This window comes from Callospermophilus lateralis, unplaced genomic scaffold, assembly GCF_048772815.1.
Source record: "Callospermophilus lateralis isolate mCalLat2 unplaced genomic scaffold, mCalLat2.hap1 Scaffold_105, whole genome shotgun sequence".
Lineage (NCBI taxonomy): Eukaryota > Metazoa > Chordata > Mammalia > Rodentia > Sciuridae > Callospermophilus > Callospermophilus lateralis.
In genome coordinates, this window is record NW_027510702.1 from 4978256 (window position 1) to 4996666 (window position 18411).

At 38.5% G+C, this 18411-nt stretch overlaps 1 protein-coding gene across 1 annotated transcript in view; it reads right to left on the bottom strand.

Moving 5' to 3' along the window:
• LOC143388938 (transport and Golgi organization protein 1 homolog) overlaps positions 1-11334 on the bottom strand; it is a 38938-nt gene extending 27604 nt beyond the window's left edge. Inside the window, exons 1-4 of the mRNA XM_077107994.1 lie at positions 11202-11334; positions 8258-8391; positions 5287-5373; positions 636-3432 (exon numbers count right to left, since the gene is read on the bottom strand). Coding sequence (XP_076964109.1) covers positions 636-3432; positions 5287-5373; positions 8258-8391; positions 11202-11334 — 3151 coding nt within the window. The remainder of the gene's footprint in view (positions 1-635; positions 3433-5286; positions 5374-8257; positions 8392-11201) is intronic.
• Positions 11335-18411: the final 7077 nt, after the last annotated feature.

The following is an 18411-nucleotide window of genomic DNA, read 5'->3' on the forward strand; positions in this document are numbered from 1 at the left end:
GGACCTTAGAACCCAGTGGAGTAAAACCAGAATAAGTGACCTCTCCCCCAAGAGACTGGAAATAGCATGGTATCCACAAAAAATAAATGCTGGGGAGGGGAATTCAGGCAAGCTATCCATGAAAAGTTATTCTAGGGCTAGGGTTGAGTGACAGAGCACTTGCCTAGTGCAGGTGAGGCACTGGGTTCGATCCTCAGCACCACATAAAAAGAGATTAAATTCTAAAAAAAAAAAGTTATGCTAGTCACTCCACACCCACATGATCTAGTACAGATATTTTATGATTAAGAAATTGTTTAATAAAGCCCTTTTATAATTTTAACATAAAATCTGTACTGTTAACAGGTCTACTTTTGTGCATTAGTTTCTCATTTATATCTTTCTCTTTAGCTTTTTATAAAATTTCTCTTTGAACATGCTAACCAATCCCAACTGTCCTAAAGGAAAAAAAGAATAAGCAATGTCCTTTCATGCTCTAGCCCCAAAGAATGAATAAAGGAACATATGGGGCTCCTGAGTCAGCCTTCTTTCTCCTTTAGGCACATGGAAACTGAACAGAACTTTACAATAATACACAAAAACACCTGGATGGAACAACTCCTTTTCTCCAGCTCAAGCCACAGGCAGTTATTTACCTTCAGCTTTAGCCCAGATTTCCTCTAGAGGAGGCGCTGTTATCAATGAAGCAGTCTCCTCCACTGTGGAGTGCTTGTACCTCACAAAATAGATCAAGTATTGGATATCATCCAGCACGGCAGCCTCTTCAAATATGTTACTTTCCTTTATTCCTATGTCTCTAATATCATTCACACGATTATCAAGCATTTGCTCTGCTACGCTCAAAATGTGTGACTCAGAGGCACGGAACACCTTATCTAGAACTTTTTCCACATTATAGGGCAGGCTCTCCTGCTGTGCCGACTTCAGCTTTAATGACATTTGCAACATGGCTTCCAGTTCTTGGCCATCAAAGTACTTCAGGAAGCGTTGCAAGGACTTTTGTTCTGTAAAGAAGCTGCGGATTATGGGCAAGTCTTCCTCCTGATCGCTAAGCTCTGGCTTTAGGGCTATATGTGGACTCTGTGGAAGTATATCATCTTCAAGGTCTGCAGAAGCAGGACCCTGGCTTTCTGCGTCTGTGATATGCCCTATGTCCTCAAGGTCCTCTTTTGAGATTTCTTTTCCAGTAGCCTTTTCTGTAGACCCTGAAGTGTTCAGATGTTCCTTAGGGTTGTCTTTTTCAAGATCGTCAGAATCTTTATCGTGAAATACTTCACTTATCCCTGAAGTCTGAGTGTTTTCCTCATCACTTCCGTCAAAGAGTCCCTGGGCTTCCTCATCTGCCAGAGGACTTTCCTCCTTTCCCATTTCCATATCACCTCGTTCCTTGTCCATCATGTCTACCCTTTTGGCTGTGGTTTCACTTTTCTTAAAAATCTCCCAAATTATACTCGTTTCTTGTTTGTTTTCTTTGGTTTCTAGATCAGGATTGATAGTCTCTAAAATTGCTTTCTCAAGAACGTGCTGGTTAACATTCTGAATCTCAGAATGTTTTTCTTTTGACTGTTTTGCACTTTCAGCATTTTCATCCTCCAGTAGCTCTTCAGGGGGATAATAATCCTCCTCTACTGCTGCTGGCCTTTTGGTATGGAGACCCGGTACTTCTACCTCGTCAGTTTGCTCTGTTTTTTTAATTTCCTGTGTCCCCTGTGTTGCCTTATGCTGAATCAATTCTTCAGCCAAGGACTGCTCTTTACCCTCGTCCTTGGAAAGCCCTATCTTCTCATTTACATGACTAACTGTAACAATCACATCTCTTTCTTGTTGCCAAGAAAGATTTTTTCCGGGACTGGGGACCTCTTCTTCTGGTTCTCTTAACAAACCAATTCCATCTGGAGAGGAGAATCCAGATTGATTTTCAGTTTTCAGAACTAGTCCCTCTTTAATTTCCTGAGGTTGATGCTCCACTGAGTCTATGTGCAGGGTTGGTGTATTTACTGAACCTGGCTCCTCCATTCCATCTTTGGATGCATCATTTTGATTATCTCCCAGGAATGTTGCAATACCCAAGGATTCTGGTGGTTTACTCTGTTCTTGGGTCATCAGACTCCCTACAGCTTTATGTAGAGATTTATTCTCTAAGCTATCTTCCAAAATCTTCTCTCCAGGTGAAGAGAGTTCTTCATTCACTTCTTTTGAGATATGGATAACTGCTTCTTTTAGGTCATTCTCGTTGTTTTCAAAGGCTGATTTTAATGTGTCCTTGCCCTTTTCAACAGCTGGCAATGAGCTGAGCTTATTGCTTTGGGGAGAAGTATATGCAATCATCCCTTCTATCTTCTCATCCTCTAATTCTGAAACATCTTGCATCAGGTGCTTCTTAGGCTCCTGAACATTTGTCTCTTTTCCTTTAATATGAAGTTCGATGTCCACTTTTGGCTCTTCATCATTATCTGTCTTAGAGGTTTCCACAAAAAGACCATATTTTGCACTTTCAGGATAAATATAATCTGTTGCTGCTTGTGGTTTCTTCTGTTTTCTGTCTGGAACTAAAGCTTCCTCATCTTCTTTTTCTTCTTCTGAATAAGAATTCCACAAATCCATCATATCTGTTTTCTCATCACCACCTGTGCCAATAAATAAAGTATCCTCCAAGGTTGTCAGTATATTTTTATCATCCTTGATGCCTGGGGGCAGAGTTACCTCAACCTTATCTTCTTCATTTGAATTTTGCTCTTCACCTATTGAATATTTCTCCACTCCAAACTCCACTGGGAATTTCATGCCTTCTTCACTTATAAAGGTTAGTAATGGGAGCTCCCCAAAGCTTTCCTCATTCTCCTCTTCTTCCTTATCATATGCATAACAATCAGCATCCAATTCCTCATCATCAAAATCTTCGTCTAATGAAGTCACCAGTCTGGTCGTCTCATCATCAGACACAAGTGCATCAGCAGTAGAGCCAAATTTGGTTTTCAAGTCTAATGTCATTTCTTTTTTCAAAAGTGTATAAGCATTAGTCTTCTGTTCGTTTGAGACCTGAGAACTGTTGCTGGTTTTGTTGTTTTCACTTTCTGGCACTTTCAATTCATCTTGTAGTATTTCTTCAAAGGGTTCAAACGAAGTTTGTTCACCTTGAGCATTATCTGTTTGACTATCTGCATGAGGATGGTTCTTCTGAGCCAGAAATTGTTCCTCAAGATCCATAGTGTTTTCTGAGAATGCACTTTCAATTTGCTCTGAGTTTGCTACTACTGGTTTAGGTTCAGGTTCAACATCCTGGGAGACTTCAGGAAATTGTTCCACTTTTTCTATAGCTTTCTCAGAATCTTCATTTCCAGAATCATACAATTCCAAAAATGCTAGAAGTTCTTCTACACTATAATTATCAAAATCATGTCTTCCAACATCAAAACAGACAAAATCTGTCTCCTGTAAGGAAAAGGAAAACATTAGTGTGTCAATAACAAAGTGTCACAAAAGCAAACTCATCCATGCTCCCAAATTCAGGATTGGTTCTAAAGAATCTTTGGGGTCAACCAGATTACCCTCCTCCAACCCCCATTGGCTAACTCCTTCTATGGCTGAGTAAATCTGTCTTTTTCTAGACTACAGTGTTAGAAAGTCTATTCTTTCTTTCTTTCTTTTTTTAACATGGGTCATATTCTTTAAAAAGCATAATGAGTAAAAATGGTGACAATTTGGTCTCCAACAGCCTGACTCTTGGGTCTCTCTCAATTTGCTCTGAGCATAAGTAGGGAAAGGCAAGGTATCACTTGTAGGATCCTCCAGCTCTAAAATCTACACCTATGTTTCAGGAATTTAATTCTTAATCATTTGCTCAGGAGAAGCTGGAAGATCCTGCAGCATTGAGAAAGATGAATCAGTTTTAAAGTATCTTACTGAGATACAAGTACATTTGATGGAATAAAGAATGATATTAAGGAGGCTCCTCACATTATTATTACCACAAGAACAAACTGAAAACAAGATTCAACAAGTTATACACCTTCCTCTTCATCAGGGTTTCACAGTCACTAAGACCTCTCTCAGGACTATCTATATATTTACTTAGTCTTCCTTCTTGCCACTAGTAAGCAAATTGACATATAAAAGGAGCCATAGTATGAATGGAATTTTTTTTTTTAATTTCCATCTCCTAATTAAATCTTCATAATATTCTGTGGGGGTTCTGGGGGTGGGGGAGGCAGTTCAATGTAGTAGGGATGAGTGATTTCCTCTCCCCATCACATGCATTTCTAAGCCATGAGGGATGCATGTAATGGGAAACATAATGAAAAGGCAGAGTTCAAAACAAATGAGTTCTCTGTAATCAGTGAACTGCTGTCACAGCTTAAATCCCAAGAACTAACTCTCTTTACCAACAATGAAGTCCAACAAGCAACAGAAGTGATTTTATGGCCCCTGAGATTATGAAGAAATTTTAGGAACAGCAAAAACAAACAGGATGACTTTATCCATTCACCCCATCTAATCTAAGAACTATCCTAGCCTAGCAGCTTGCATATTCTACAGCCACTACAAAGAGCTGCCCAAAGATGTTTCAATGTTGGTGGGCATCAATTACTACACAATTTAAAACTCTAGAAAATAATCAGCTGAAGTGAGAATTCTAGAACACGAAATCCTTTCAGTCACAAAATCAATTTAAGTCAGAGCACAATACAGGAATGCTATATAAAGGAAGCAGTTGGGGCCTTAAAAGATCTGAGACTGAACATCACCTGAAACGCTCAGGTCCCCTTTTCCAAATCTATAACATGACTACGATCCCATATATGACTAAGAATAAGAAAACCTTTGTAAGTACGTATTTCTAGCCTAGTATAAAAGTTAGAGTTTATTAATTTAACCTAAATATACTTAAAATGTCTAATAACTATCCAATGAGTACTTTTCAAGTTGGAATACCTCCTTTTGCCTGTAAAATGAAATTATTTACCTCTTAAATTTAATAGCCAAATACAAATATATTACATTATTTATTTTTCACATATAAAACAGAAGAGAAAAGCCCTATAGTTGAGTAAACAGCCTTCTATAAGAATATCTGTTTCAATATATTAGAAAACTCTCAGATTATAATATAATCACCCTTGAATGCCTTTCAAACTTTTTTTTATAGGTAGTCTGATTTCAAATGAAAATCTGATACACAAATGTTATAAACACATTATAAAACTTTCAGAAGCAGTTAACTGAATATAATGGGTGGATTTATAAGCCAGTTTACAATTGAGAACAAAAAAGAAATCCATAACTTACAACTGTTGAAATTTGTAGCTCTTCTTTAGTATATTCACGAACTACCTTGATGAAATCTTTCAGAAAATATCGAAAAATATGGCCAACCTATAGTGCAAAGGAGACAAATATAAAATAAATTCTGTACAAGGAATATAAATAAGAGATTCTCAGAAGTGGCAGGAAATATACATATAATTGATAGGTATATGGTATAACCAAGAAAGAAAGTTGCTATAACAATTACACTGAGATTATTATTCCAAATAAAAATTAAGTACAGAACTGTTAAAACAACATTTCCAACCACTGAAGTTTTCTTTTTTACATTTAGCTTAATTCTCAACACAGAGCATATAAAGTTAAGACTTCTGAAGTAAATAAAAGATCTGCATAGGAGATTATTGTATATTATATGGTTAAAACTATATAAATCAAAGCTGGTTATAAATGCAATTCCAAATAACCTCTAGCAAGAATTTACCTGTACATTTTGTAGCATTGCTCATAAACCAATATTTATGTCTTTCTTAACCAATACACAACAGTCATGAAAATTAATAAGTAAAAACAATACAAAATCTCTAAAATGTATTACCACTATAGCAAATGTATTGATAGTATATGCTTTCCCAGCTTTTTCCAAATCTACTTTTACAAGTACTTGGGGAGAAAATAATATTCAATATAATGCATACTAAACCACATATCAAGCTTCAGTTTCACCCAAAATAAATCCTCTGCAGAAAAGAACCCCATTTATTTTCAGCACCAACAGCTAAATTATATGAAGTTACATAAAGTGTACAAAAGGTATATAAAGTTCCCCTTGAGAAATACACTCTTATTACTAACTACTGACTAAAAGGAACAGAAGATTCTTGCCAATAATTAAAGGAAACTGATAGGCAAATCAAACGCCCAAAAAAGAAAATTAAAAAAGGCATCTTATCACTAACTCTAAAATATCCCCATTCATGAATGTTCTTGTTATATCTAGAAACCATCTGAGAGCCAGTATTAGTGGTAGAATACTGCCATGAAGATTAGATAAGACAAGACGGAGCAATTAAAAGCTTCATCACTGGCAGATAAAGTCTGAGACTCTAGAAAATCAACAACATTGCAGAATGAAAACTAAAAACTCAAAAGGAGAATCATTTTGAAAACTAAAGAGTTTTTAATTTCCTAAGTATAACATTCATGACATGAGAGGCGAGTCTGAGGGGAAATACACTTTTCCCTTCTGATGAAAATTCTATTAAGGTTAAATTTGGAAAAGGAAAAAAAATGTATGGAGAAATGTATGGAGAAAGGAAACACATTTATCTCTTCTTAATCTGTGTCAATTGAGACCATAGATTATATAAAGCTCCATAATTACACACTGGGTGGTATCCCATTTCTTGTGATATGAAAAAAAAAAAGATGCAGAATCACGGAGGCTCATGACTGGAAATAATTTTTATACCTAATTTTGCTTCCATACATCATCCCTGCCGAGGCGCTGCTGATTTGATTTGTGGGTGGGGAGCAAAGAACTGCCACAAGAGAACAAATTCTGCATAAGCTACTATCAGAACAAATGTACTTAAGTGCCACTGCCCTGAAAGGAAATATTCAAAAGGAAGATGGATTAGACAGGGGTCCTTTCCTAACGGAGTTTTTCACTTTATAGGGAGCTAAGATAAAACACAACCTGACTGAAGGCAAAGAATACAAATGAATGCCACAGGAGCAATGCAAACAAAGTGCCACCCAAACACTCATCAGTCGGCAAAGATCCTTTCTGGTCAGGTGCTGAAAGCAGGGCTCCTCAGGAAGACAGGATGAGTGCTGCCACCCAGAATGGCAAGAGTCCTAGGGATGAACATAGTTAACAGGCTACAATGTGACAGGAGAAAATGTAAATCAAGCCCATTTATCCAAAAGTTCAAAGAAGGGGAGAAAGACGACTACTGTATGAAAAATGCCACTTAGGTACATGGAAAAACAGTTCCAAGTTTAAAGATTACGAATCCTATTTGGTATACTTGAAAGAAACAATAGATGGTTCTTTATATGGAGTACTGCAACTGGGACTCTGTCTAAATATAAAGTTTGTACCTAAAGGCACCAAGTTTCAAGATCATTCCCTAAGAATCAGAAATGGCAACAAAATGAAACTAGTTTTCCCATAGGGATTACTCTTATTTTCTGCTGTGTGGTATTTTATTTAGGGTGAGAACTTTCAGGGATGCAACCCGGAATGTCTCTAAACTGGAACATTCCTACAGTCATCAAAGACCCTTGCTACTATTTTAAGTAAACAATCCACATATCACATTTAAATGAAAAGGACAATACTCATAAGTCTCTCAATGAGGTCACTCCTAGTGAATCTCCCCATTTAAAATATCAAAGCATGATATAAACAATGTCATGTCTTTCATCAGAAGATCCATACAACTGGCAAGAAGTAGAACCCCTGGGGGAACCTTCAGGCATAGATTATAGGAAAAGCAGGAAATGGATGACCCAGAAGTTGCAAAAAAGAAAAAAAAAAGCACATAATGAACATAATATTCTGCTTTTTTAGAGTAAAAACAGCACAAATGATTAGGTAAAATACACAAAAAATCAACTTTAAATATGCATGCCTGAGTTACTATCTCAGACTTAATTTACAGGATTAACTCTAATGTCCTTGAATCCTTCCTTTTTGAAGCAACAAAGCTAAGAATTGTCAGGTTTTCACCATGACAACCTTTATGATGTGTAGAGCCTTCTGGAACTTGATGTGAGGGGTAGCAACCACAACCAGTTCAGTTCTGTTTCACAAAGTCTACTGACTTTCTATGCTGTGCCAGGCCTAAGGCATGTTAGGAGCACAGGGCCTGGCAGAGAGGTTAGGTTAACTCTACAAAGACCCCAAGAAATCAGTCATTTAAATCTACACTGCTGAAAAACCCATCAAAAGTAAGAATATAACACCTGTCAAACTTTTACTTACACTTCTGGCCCAAAGTTCTGGTGATACCTCTGCCAGGTTATAGTAGACATACACAGGGTCACCTTTTTTAAAATTCACAAAACGACAATCTGGGCCTCTGAAATCTTCAAGAGCTTCACCTCGGTACATTAACACTGTATATGAACATTGAAAAAAGAAAAACAAACATTAGAATTTGATTTTTCACAATCCACATTGACCCATCAGGAAATATGAATCCCACTATGAACAAAAATCAAGTTTTTCCAGTACTCTCTGGAATCACTTTTAATTCACCTGCTCAAAGTATCTAAAATTCTTCGAGATTTTATTGCTATAAAATACAATATTCCCTGCAATTAGACAAGGGAAAAGGAAGCTTCTCTATTTTTCTCTGTGCTGAGAAATAAAAAGCAATGTGGCTACCACCAATCATGGCTGGTTTCAGTGAAACTCTTGGTTCTTGCAGGCCTCAATTTTTTTCTGATTCATAATCATAAAAAGCTTCATTTTGCAAATATGTAAATCCAAGTGTAGACACGGACAGGCTTAAGTATGGCTTCATGCAGAGGTAATAGGGAGGGAAGAGGGAAGAATATCCAGGAACCCCCAAGGGGTTAATTAACTTGAACTAACCGCTAAAAGACATTACCTTTAAGTGGCTGCAAGTGCTACCATGCAGCCATAAACACTGTCAATTTCATTTGCAGCAGAGTTGCTGTCTCTGTGTTCAGGATCTGGGTAAATTACCAGGAAATGTATTTTCTCTGAGCAAATATTGTTGACTATATCCAACATTAAGATTGTTTCAAAACATCCTCATTCGTATTTTTTTTAATAAACAAAATCAAAAGTGGGTATCCTATCTGACAAGGAACAAGTTTAACCATGAGAAAAGGTCAGGCAATACCTTCATGCTTAAAATGCAGGACTAGAATCACAATTGACCTAGAAACTGGTAGAAGCAACATTTTTCTTTTGGTTGACCAAATACACAGTTTCTGATTTAAGATGAAATGGACAATAGATGTATGTAAAAAGCACAAAGAAGAAATGGAAATAACACTTTTTCTAAAGGCCAATTAGCAGTAAAATACACAAGAATGTGTGTTTTACAAAAATATATGTCTGAGGAACAAACACAGATTTGGAGAGGGTAACTTGTTATTTTGAAGCTAAAATAGGACTATTTTCAAAACTGTCAGCATCCTAATTCATATATAATTAAGAGGCCAACTTGAAGGTGAGAGACACTTTAAGGTGGGGAATTCTCATCACAAGTGGAAATGGCAATGTTTCTCTTGTTCCCCCTTAGGTCATAGAGGATTTACAAATCAGTAATATATTAGGTGACAACATAATGCATACTATGGAGCACCTATTTAGTTATTTTTTTTTGGAGCACTTATTTGGAAGGCACACAAGGAAACCTGACATACACACCTCACTACTTCCTACAACACAACACAGACCCACCTGTTGTGTTTGGTCACATCTGTTTGGACACAGGCCATTTCTCAAGTTATGTTACCCCACTGAACCTTACCAACACCATGTCTTAGTACCGAGGAAGCATCAGTGATGAGATTGTCCAGGTAGCCCACGTAGGATAGCGCTTGATAGCCAAGAATAGCAAACATTCTACCATGCTGGAAGCCTGATTTTGTTCACCCAAAACTGAAAGGAAATATCATGGCAGCTGCTTTGCTTTTCTGAGTGTTTATTTACTCCAGCTTTAGGGTTACCTCTAGGAACTGCTTAACATATATTGGAGACATCTTTTTTCTTTATTGGAGTGGAACAAACAATTCAAATTATAAAATTTGTTTTTGGTAACACCAATTTAGGCATAAAGAGCTCAATGGTAAACCTCTTGGCCTTTTTAGCATGAATATTTTAAAATATGTACTGCTTACAATTTATGGACAACACGGTCATCAAGTTACAAGGTTACTAGAAACCAAGCGGGAGGCCATAAGAAGCATTCTGGGCCAGTAAATATATAGAGGAAAGAGGTTCCAACAACACTAGCGACTGAGTCTAAAACTGAATTGGCTTATAAAAATCTTGGAGTATTTATTATTGTTATTGCAACAAACCTCTTCATCTGAATCTGAATGGCTACATCCTCCCCACCGCCCACCTCCAATCCAGGACTGGGAAGCAATTCTGTCCGCTTCCTGCGCACAGAAGAGGCTGCAGTTCCCAGGTGGCCAGTGCAGATCCTTGGCCTCTTTCAAAAGCAAAAGATTACTGGCCCACCTGCTACCCTACCTCAAATATGAAGGGAGGCTTCTATGCACAGAAATGACAGGTTTGAAGCAGAGGCGGGGCCGAGACCTCGGAACACAATGCGTGCCTGGACTCAGTGCTCTTCCCAAGCCTAAACTCTAGTCCCTGATAAAAGGCAAAACCAGCCCAATCCCCAGTGCAGCAAAAGGACAAAGGGGCCAGTGAGCCTTTCCCAAGGAGCCCCACCATCAACCTGCCTCTGGGATTAGGGCCACCGAGCCCTGGAGAGCATCTGCCCTGATACTGCACCGGCCCAGGTCCCTGTGGCGGGGGCAGAAAAGCGCTCTGCTACAGTGTGGGGAGCCCCAGGCGCGTGGCGCGCAACCCCGTCACTCACTGAGATCCTAGGCGAATCCTGGAAGGCAATAAACTGAGAGCTGTCCCTGGGGAATCCTGTTTCCCAACCCTGCCTCAGTCAGTAGAGAAAAATAAAACGCTGGCAACAAGTGGGAGTCGAAGCCCCCGCAACCCGAGCGGGCTGGCCAGGGTGCCGGCAGAGCCGGAGAGGACACACTCAGGGTCCCGAGGCTCTTGTCACTCCTGTGCCCCACCCATCGTCCTGCGACCCCCTAGCCCAGCCCGCGGGGCTGGGGACTGGGGGGGATCGGAGCCCCATGCAGCCCCGAAGAGCCACCTCGGAGACCCCAGGCCGCCCGCCCGCCTGCGCACTCACTGCTGCATTCGTCGTCTGCACAGAATTTGTGCTTCCAGAAGCGCTGGCCGGTGCTCGGGTCCAGTTGGCCCAGCACTCGCCAGGTCGGACAGAGCACGAACAGCCAGAAGAGCAGCCCCCGTGCTGCAGCCATGTTGTGGTCACATTGGGGAGCCGGTGACGCTGTGGAGTAGGCTGCTGCGGGCGTCGGGGCTCAGGGGGCGGGTGGGTAGCAAGGCGCGGAGGGGCGGTGCCCAGGAAGGCCTCAGCCTTTCCCGGTTGACACGTCAGAAGGGATATATGGGGGTCGATGCACTGGCTCTACTGGGGAACGCACGGAGCCAGAGCTCCCCGTCCTTCTCTAGTGGAGACCTTCTCCTCAACTGAAGACCTTCTCCTCTAGTCGCTGCCGTGGCAACTAGGACTCTCTTTCTCGTCCAATCACCTGCCTTTGCTTCTGTGCCCTCAGAAGCCACCCTCTGCGTGATTCCATTTGTCACCCACCCATCCCCCGCCACTCCGCCAACTGGTCCTTTCTGGCTTTCCTCAACGTCTCATTTCTGGTCCATCCTGAACTAGCCTACTCCACTTCACCATCACTCCCATCCCCCATTCCAGGTCTGGTACCTCCTTTTCTGAAATACCAAATCCCACCCATGACTTGTGAGAGCTAGTCTATGGTTCCAAGCTCCCTCCCCTTCAAACTCCTAGAGGTTCCTTGAAGCCCCACCCCAAGATCCCTCTGATTAGGAAAGGGGAAAGTGGGAAAGTGAATGGAACTGTGAGTGAGGGTGTAAACTGGAGACTATGGCCTGCTTTTTTTAAGGCGGGGACAAGTGAGGGCAGAGAGATGGACAGTAGTCTTCGGGCTAAGATCTTGAGATTCTTATCTTTATCCATAAGGGAAGAAATCATTTAATTCAACAGCATATTTTTAACTTTCATTTTGTGCTACCATTCTTGCCAGATGCTGGACAAAGCCCTAGCATGGTGTGGGAGTGGATGAAAATCAAAAGACAAGATATCTGGTCCTGGTCCGAAAAAGTCCACAACTTAGTGGGAACCAACTGTCAAAACAGAGTGTCAGAGAAGAAAGCTATTAGCTAACATTTCTTGAACACTTTCTTTATCTCCAGTTGTTATTCTGAAGGTTTTATACATATCAATTCATTTAATCTTCATAACAATAGTACCTTATAGTAGTAGTAGGTCCTATTCCAATCCTTATTTTAGAGTAAATTGAGGCAGTCACACATCCAGTGAGTAATGGAGCTAAGTTTCAAACCCAAGGAGTAGACTCCATTTCATCACAACCCATCAACTAACAAGCAAATGTTGTACTTTCTGACAAAAGGAGCAAAATCTGATTTAAATCATAATATAGCTGAATTACTGATATGTACAGTGAAGAGGGGGAAAGGCACAAGCTAGCCAGCCCAAGGAAGAGTGTCTGCAATGCTCCCATCCTTGGTGGAGCCATTCTCATTTGTCTGTGACCAAGGGCTTGTTACTATAGTCTCTGCTAAAGTTATTCATCAACCTGCAACAATGAACCCATCAGTTGTTTCCCCAAATTAACTGAATCTTTAAAACTTAGAGAAAAGAATGTAGCCCACCATGTTCATAATGTTAAATAAAGAAAACAATGGAAAAAAGGTGTGCACAAACATTTGTCTACAGGGGCCATGAGAAGTCCCCGTTGGTCCAGTGTACTTCTGTGCTTTCTGGAGAACCAGTGGATCATAGAGAGGAACTGAGTCATTCTTCATTTCTTTTCTACCATGTATTTATTATGTTATAAAATGTATCTAGTAGGCATCTCTAACAACATGTTGAAAACTGAACTCATTTTCTCTCAAAATCTGCTCCTTTCAGTCTTCCGTATCTCAGAAATAAGAATGACAATTTAATTCCCATTATCCAGGTGCTCAAAGCCCAAAACTTACAAACCATCTTTGATCTCTTTTCTCTCACATTCCAACTCCAGTCCATTAGACAATATTATGTCTTTATTTTTATAATTTTATTGAGATATAGTTGACCTACAATAAATTGCAAATGTTTAAGGTGTACAATTTGATAAGTTTTGACATGAATATACCCATGAGACTATCACCAAAATCAAAAGAGTCTTTCATCCTTCTTTGTAATCCCTCCCCTCTCCTTTTATGGCTGTCTCCAAACATCTCCTGTCATTATAGATTGTTTTGCATTTTCTAGAATTTGATATAAATTATACAGCATTTTATTTATTTATTTTTCTGACTTCCTTCTTTCCAAATAAGCATTTGAAACAGGCCCAGAATCTGACCACTCCTCTGCATCTGCTAAGCCAATATACAGGCTAAACCCACATCATAAGTTACCTGAATGATTTCCATAGCCTTCTTCTGTCCTTGCTTCTGCCCTCATTTTCCCCCAATATCTATTGTCCTGATGGCAACTAGAGTGATATTTTTAAATATAAATCTGATTGTCTCTCTCTCTTCAAAAACTTCCTGTAGCTTCCCATTTCCAAATAAAAGGCAATGAGTTTAGCCAGGCCTGGTCGTACTCATCTGTAATCCCAGAAGCTCAGGAGGCTGTCAGGAGGATCCTGAGTTCAAAGCCAGCCTCAGAAATGTAGTGATTTCCTAAGCAACTCAGTGAGACCCTATCTCTAAATAAAATATTTTAAAAAGGACTGTGGGTGTTGCTCAGTGTTTAAGTGCCTCTGGGGGTTCAATCTCTGGTATCAGGGAAAAAAAAAGGAAAAAAAATCCATGACTTTATTATGGACTGCCCTGCCTTATTATGGACTGCTCTTAATCAATGTGACTCCCCTCATCCTTTTCTTCCCATTTCCTAACATTCTTCTCTTGCTCTGTTAGTTCCATTTAAATACACCAAGCCCACCCCTGCTTCAGAGCATTTACACTTGCAACTTTGCCTCAAACTTAACTCCCCAAATCATCTGACTAGCTAACTACCCCCTCACTTCATCATGTCTTTGTAACAGTGGCATTTCATGTGATAAAGGCCTTCCCTGGCCACCCTACACAAAATAGAGCCTCTTGCCATGACTATCAAGCCCATCACCCTTCTTTCTCTTCAGACTTGCCTTACCACTTCAGACTTCTCTTACTACTTGCCTTACATTTGTTTATCTACTTGTCTGCTCCAACCCAACCTCAAACACAATTTCCAACATGAGCAGGAAATTAGTTGTTTTGTTCACTACTGTTACATCAGTGACTAGGGAAATGCCTAGAATGTATGAGAGAGTTAACAAATGATTTGTTGGATAAACTCATGGTTCCAATGATATTATAAATATACTACACTATTAACCTAAACACACATATTAACTATTAAGCCCCCATATATAAATAGTACTGAGAGGACATAAGCTATGGGAACAAGGCATTTAAGGTCCACCTCTCAGCAGCATGCATCCTCAACTCCAGGAATGTACCCCTGAATGTTTGTGTTGAATAAAAACATAGTTGTTGTGGAGAGTAGTTGTTTGGTTACATGATACTGGAATATTTAAGCAGATCTTTAAAAACTAGTTTGAATTTTTTCTTATTTTTCTTATTATAGAATATGGTATGTTGTAGAATTTTTCTTATTATAAAATAGAGATTAATGATAATTCATTGGTGGAAAAATCGGAATAGCAAAATGATCTAATTGCATATTATCTTCTTGATATTTACTTTGACTCATAATCAGATATAATTTTATATGCATAGTTAGTGCTTCCAGTTACTGAATAACTAGCTGCTTAGTTTGTAGAGTTTTCAATATTTTGATTTATCAGTATCATTTTTTAAACTTATTGCTTTAAAGACATATTAACTAGTCTGGTGGATAATGAGAAGAAAATTTCTCAACTGGCCACAATAAGGTAGTGGTAGTTCTTTCTACCAGGATACATACAATTAGTGGATGAATCAGCATTCACTTTTACTCATAGCATTTAAATATGTGGCATTGATGTTTAATATAAGGTTATGTTAAAAACCTTCAGAAAAGTAACAGGTAAGAATGTGGTGGTGATTCTTGGCATGGAGATAAATCATCTCAAGTGCATTATTCTTTAATACCTCAAAGGGAATTCTTACGGGGTAAGGGTTGAGTAATTGTTAAAGGTAAATGTATCCAGTTTGGGTGGAGGGGACATAAAATTGTAAGTATAAAGGGTTCCTAATGTCAGAGTACAATCTAAATGAGACAAGAAAAACATATCTGAAACAATTAATTGGCAGCATAATAACATACCATTGGAAACTTGTGAAGACACTTGCCTAGGAGCATTCAGAAGGCCTAACGCTGCCGTTACCAGGAAGAACCTCATCTACTGTAAATGATGTGCCAGAGAATAGTGTTAAACATTATGGAGGACTAAATCTCTCCAAGAGGGGCAACAGATTTACCCTCGCATATGAAACATTGGAAAAAAGTGGACAAAATACAAACAACAACAGTTCTCAGATATTAGATAATAAGCAGCATAAGAGTGACCTCTAAGATAAAGTTAAGCATGAGAGATGAGTGCTAGGATTATCCCAATTTACTCCCTGGAAAGAATTTTTCAGGCCACATTCAGAGAAGGGAAACTCAAATAGAAAATCTCCTGAGTTGAAGAGATGGATTTTAAAGTCTGAAGAGACCGATGCAGCTAGAAGTCACAGATCAGAGTAAAGGAGAGAGTAGAGAACTGCAGAGGGAGAGAGAGTGTGTACATGTACTAGCTCTCTAGACATCTATGGAGAGTTCCCCTGAAGTCTGTGGCTAAGCAACAATGGGCACACATGTAAGGCCAGAGAAAGAATCTTCAGAAAGGAACAGGATAGAAGGTGGTGGTGATTGTTGGCATGGAGATCAATTTTTGTAATCACCAGCTGGAATGAAAAATCTATAATAAAAGGGCATCAAGTAACACAGTCAGTAAAAGGCAAAAATTAGCCCAAAATTGAAGGTAATTCCTGTCTAGCAGAATCTTAAAAAGATAAAAATGTTTCCAAGATAGTTCAGAAAAAAGGTGTACACAGCTCAAGAATATTTAAAAGAATACAAAATATGTTTCCAAGATAGTTCAGCAAAAAGCTGTACACAGCTCAAGAATATTTAAAAGAATACAAAATATCCAATACTCAACAAGGTAAATTCACAATGTTTGGAATCCAATAAAAATGTATGAGGCATGCAAAGAGGTAGGAAAATATAACCCATGTTGAAAAGAAAATTAATAGAAATGATCATTAATTACATTGTGATAGAGTTATTATACAAGGACATTAATACAGTTGTATACCATATGTTCAAGATGCTATGGAAAAGCATAAGCATGTAAAGGAGAAAAAAGAAGATATAAAAGTGATCTAATTCAAACTCAGATAAAACAATGGCTAAGGTGAAAATTACACTGAATGAGATTAACAGCAAATTCTACATTGAAGAAGTCAATATCAGCAAACTGAATATGCAGTGATACTCTCCAAAATGAAACACGGAGAAAGAGACTGAACTGAACAGAGCATCAGTATGCACAGCTTCAACCAGTCAAATATATGTGTTATGGTAGTTCCTAAAAGAGGTGAGAAAAACACATTTGAAGAAATAATAAATAAAAATGTTCCATATCTGATGAACACTCAGATTCACAAAGCTCAATGAACAAGAAAAATGATAAAGATGACACAAATATACACTAAATGCTTAAAACCAGTGCTACAAAAAAAATTGAAAAGCATCTACAGAAAACAGATACCATTATGTACAAAGGAGTGAGAGTAAAATCTCAAAATTCATTCAAGAACCATGCAAACCAGAAAACAGTACATCAATATTTTCAAGTGCTGAAAGAAAAAAACACTGACATTCTAGAATTGCATTCCAAATGAAAATATATTTCAAAATGATGTAGTCTTTAATGCAAAAGAATTAAGTTGAACCCTACCCCACATAAAAATTACCTCAAAATGAACCACAGACATAAATGTAAGAACTCAAAATGGACAACACATATATATGTAAGAACCAAAACCAAATGTAAGAAAGCATAAGTAAATCTTGGAGTAGACAATGACTTCGTAGTTAAGACACCAAAGGCCCAAGCAACAAAAGAAAAAATAATAAAGTAATAAACTTCATCAAATTTAAAACTTTTAAAGGCTACCATCGAAGAAAGTGAAAATACAATCATAGAAGAAAATATTTACAATTCATGTAGTTAGAATATAACTACCTAGAATATATAAGCAATTCTTATTGTTCAATATGAAAAGACAAATGGCAAGAAATTAGAATAGACATTTCTCCCAAGAAAATAAGCAAAAGCCAATAAGCAAATGAAAGGATACCCAGCACCATTAGGGAAATGTACAACCTCAGTGAGATACTACTTCACATCTATTAAGATGGTTATAATCAAAAAGGTAATAATAAGTTGGCAAGGATGTGGATCAATGGGAGCCCTCACACACTACTGGTAGGGATAGACTGCAGACCTAAATGTAGCAGCTAAACCTCTACAACTTCTGGAAGAAAATATAAAAAGCTGCTTGGCAGAGACTCTCTCAGCCTCATGCTCTCTTTTTTTCTCTCTCTCCTCTCAGAAATAGATCAGACTTAAAAACTTTGTCTCATGCTGGGCGTGGTGGTACATACCTGTAATACCAGTGGCTCAAGAGGCTGAGGCAGGGGGATTGCAAATTCAAAGCCAGCCTCAGCAAAAGTGAGGCACTAAGCAACTCAGTGAGACCCTGTCTCTAAATAAAATACAAAATAGGACTGGGGATGTGGCTCAGTGGTGGTATGCCCCTGAGTTCAATCCCCAGTACTAAAAACAACAACAACAACAAACTTTGTCTATTCTATATTCATTGTTATGGAAATGCAAAGGTAAGCTGACAGACTAGGACAAAGTATTGGCAAAACATATATCTCTCAAGAGAATGATATCTAGGATACACAAATGATTCTTGCAACTTACTAATAAGAAAAATGACCCAATTTGAAAGGATGGGCAGAAGATTTTTTTCTTCACCAAAGTAGATACAAATATGGTGAATGTGCACATGAAAGGATATCCAACATAATTTGAAATGTAAATCAAAACTGCAGTGTTATTACACATACAGTAGGATGAACAAAATTTAAGACTGATCATAACAAATGTTGACAAAGATGAAGACTATGGTATCTCTCTTAGAACTGCAGACTATAACATGTAGTACAAACAATG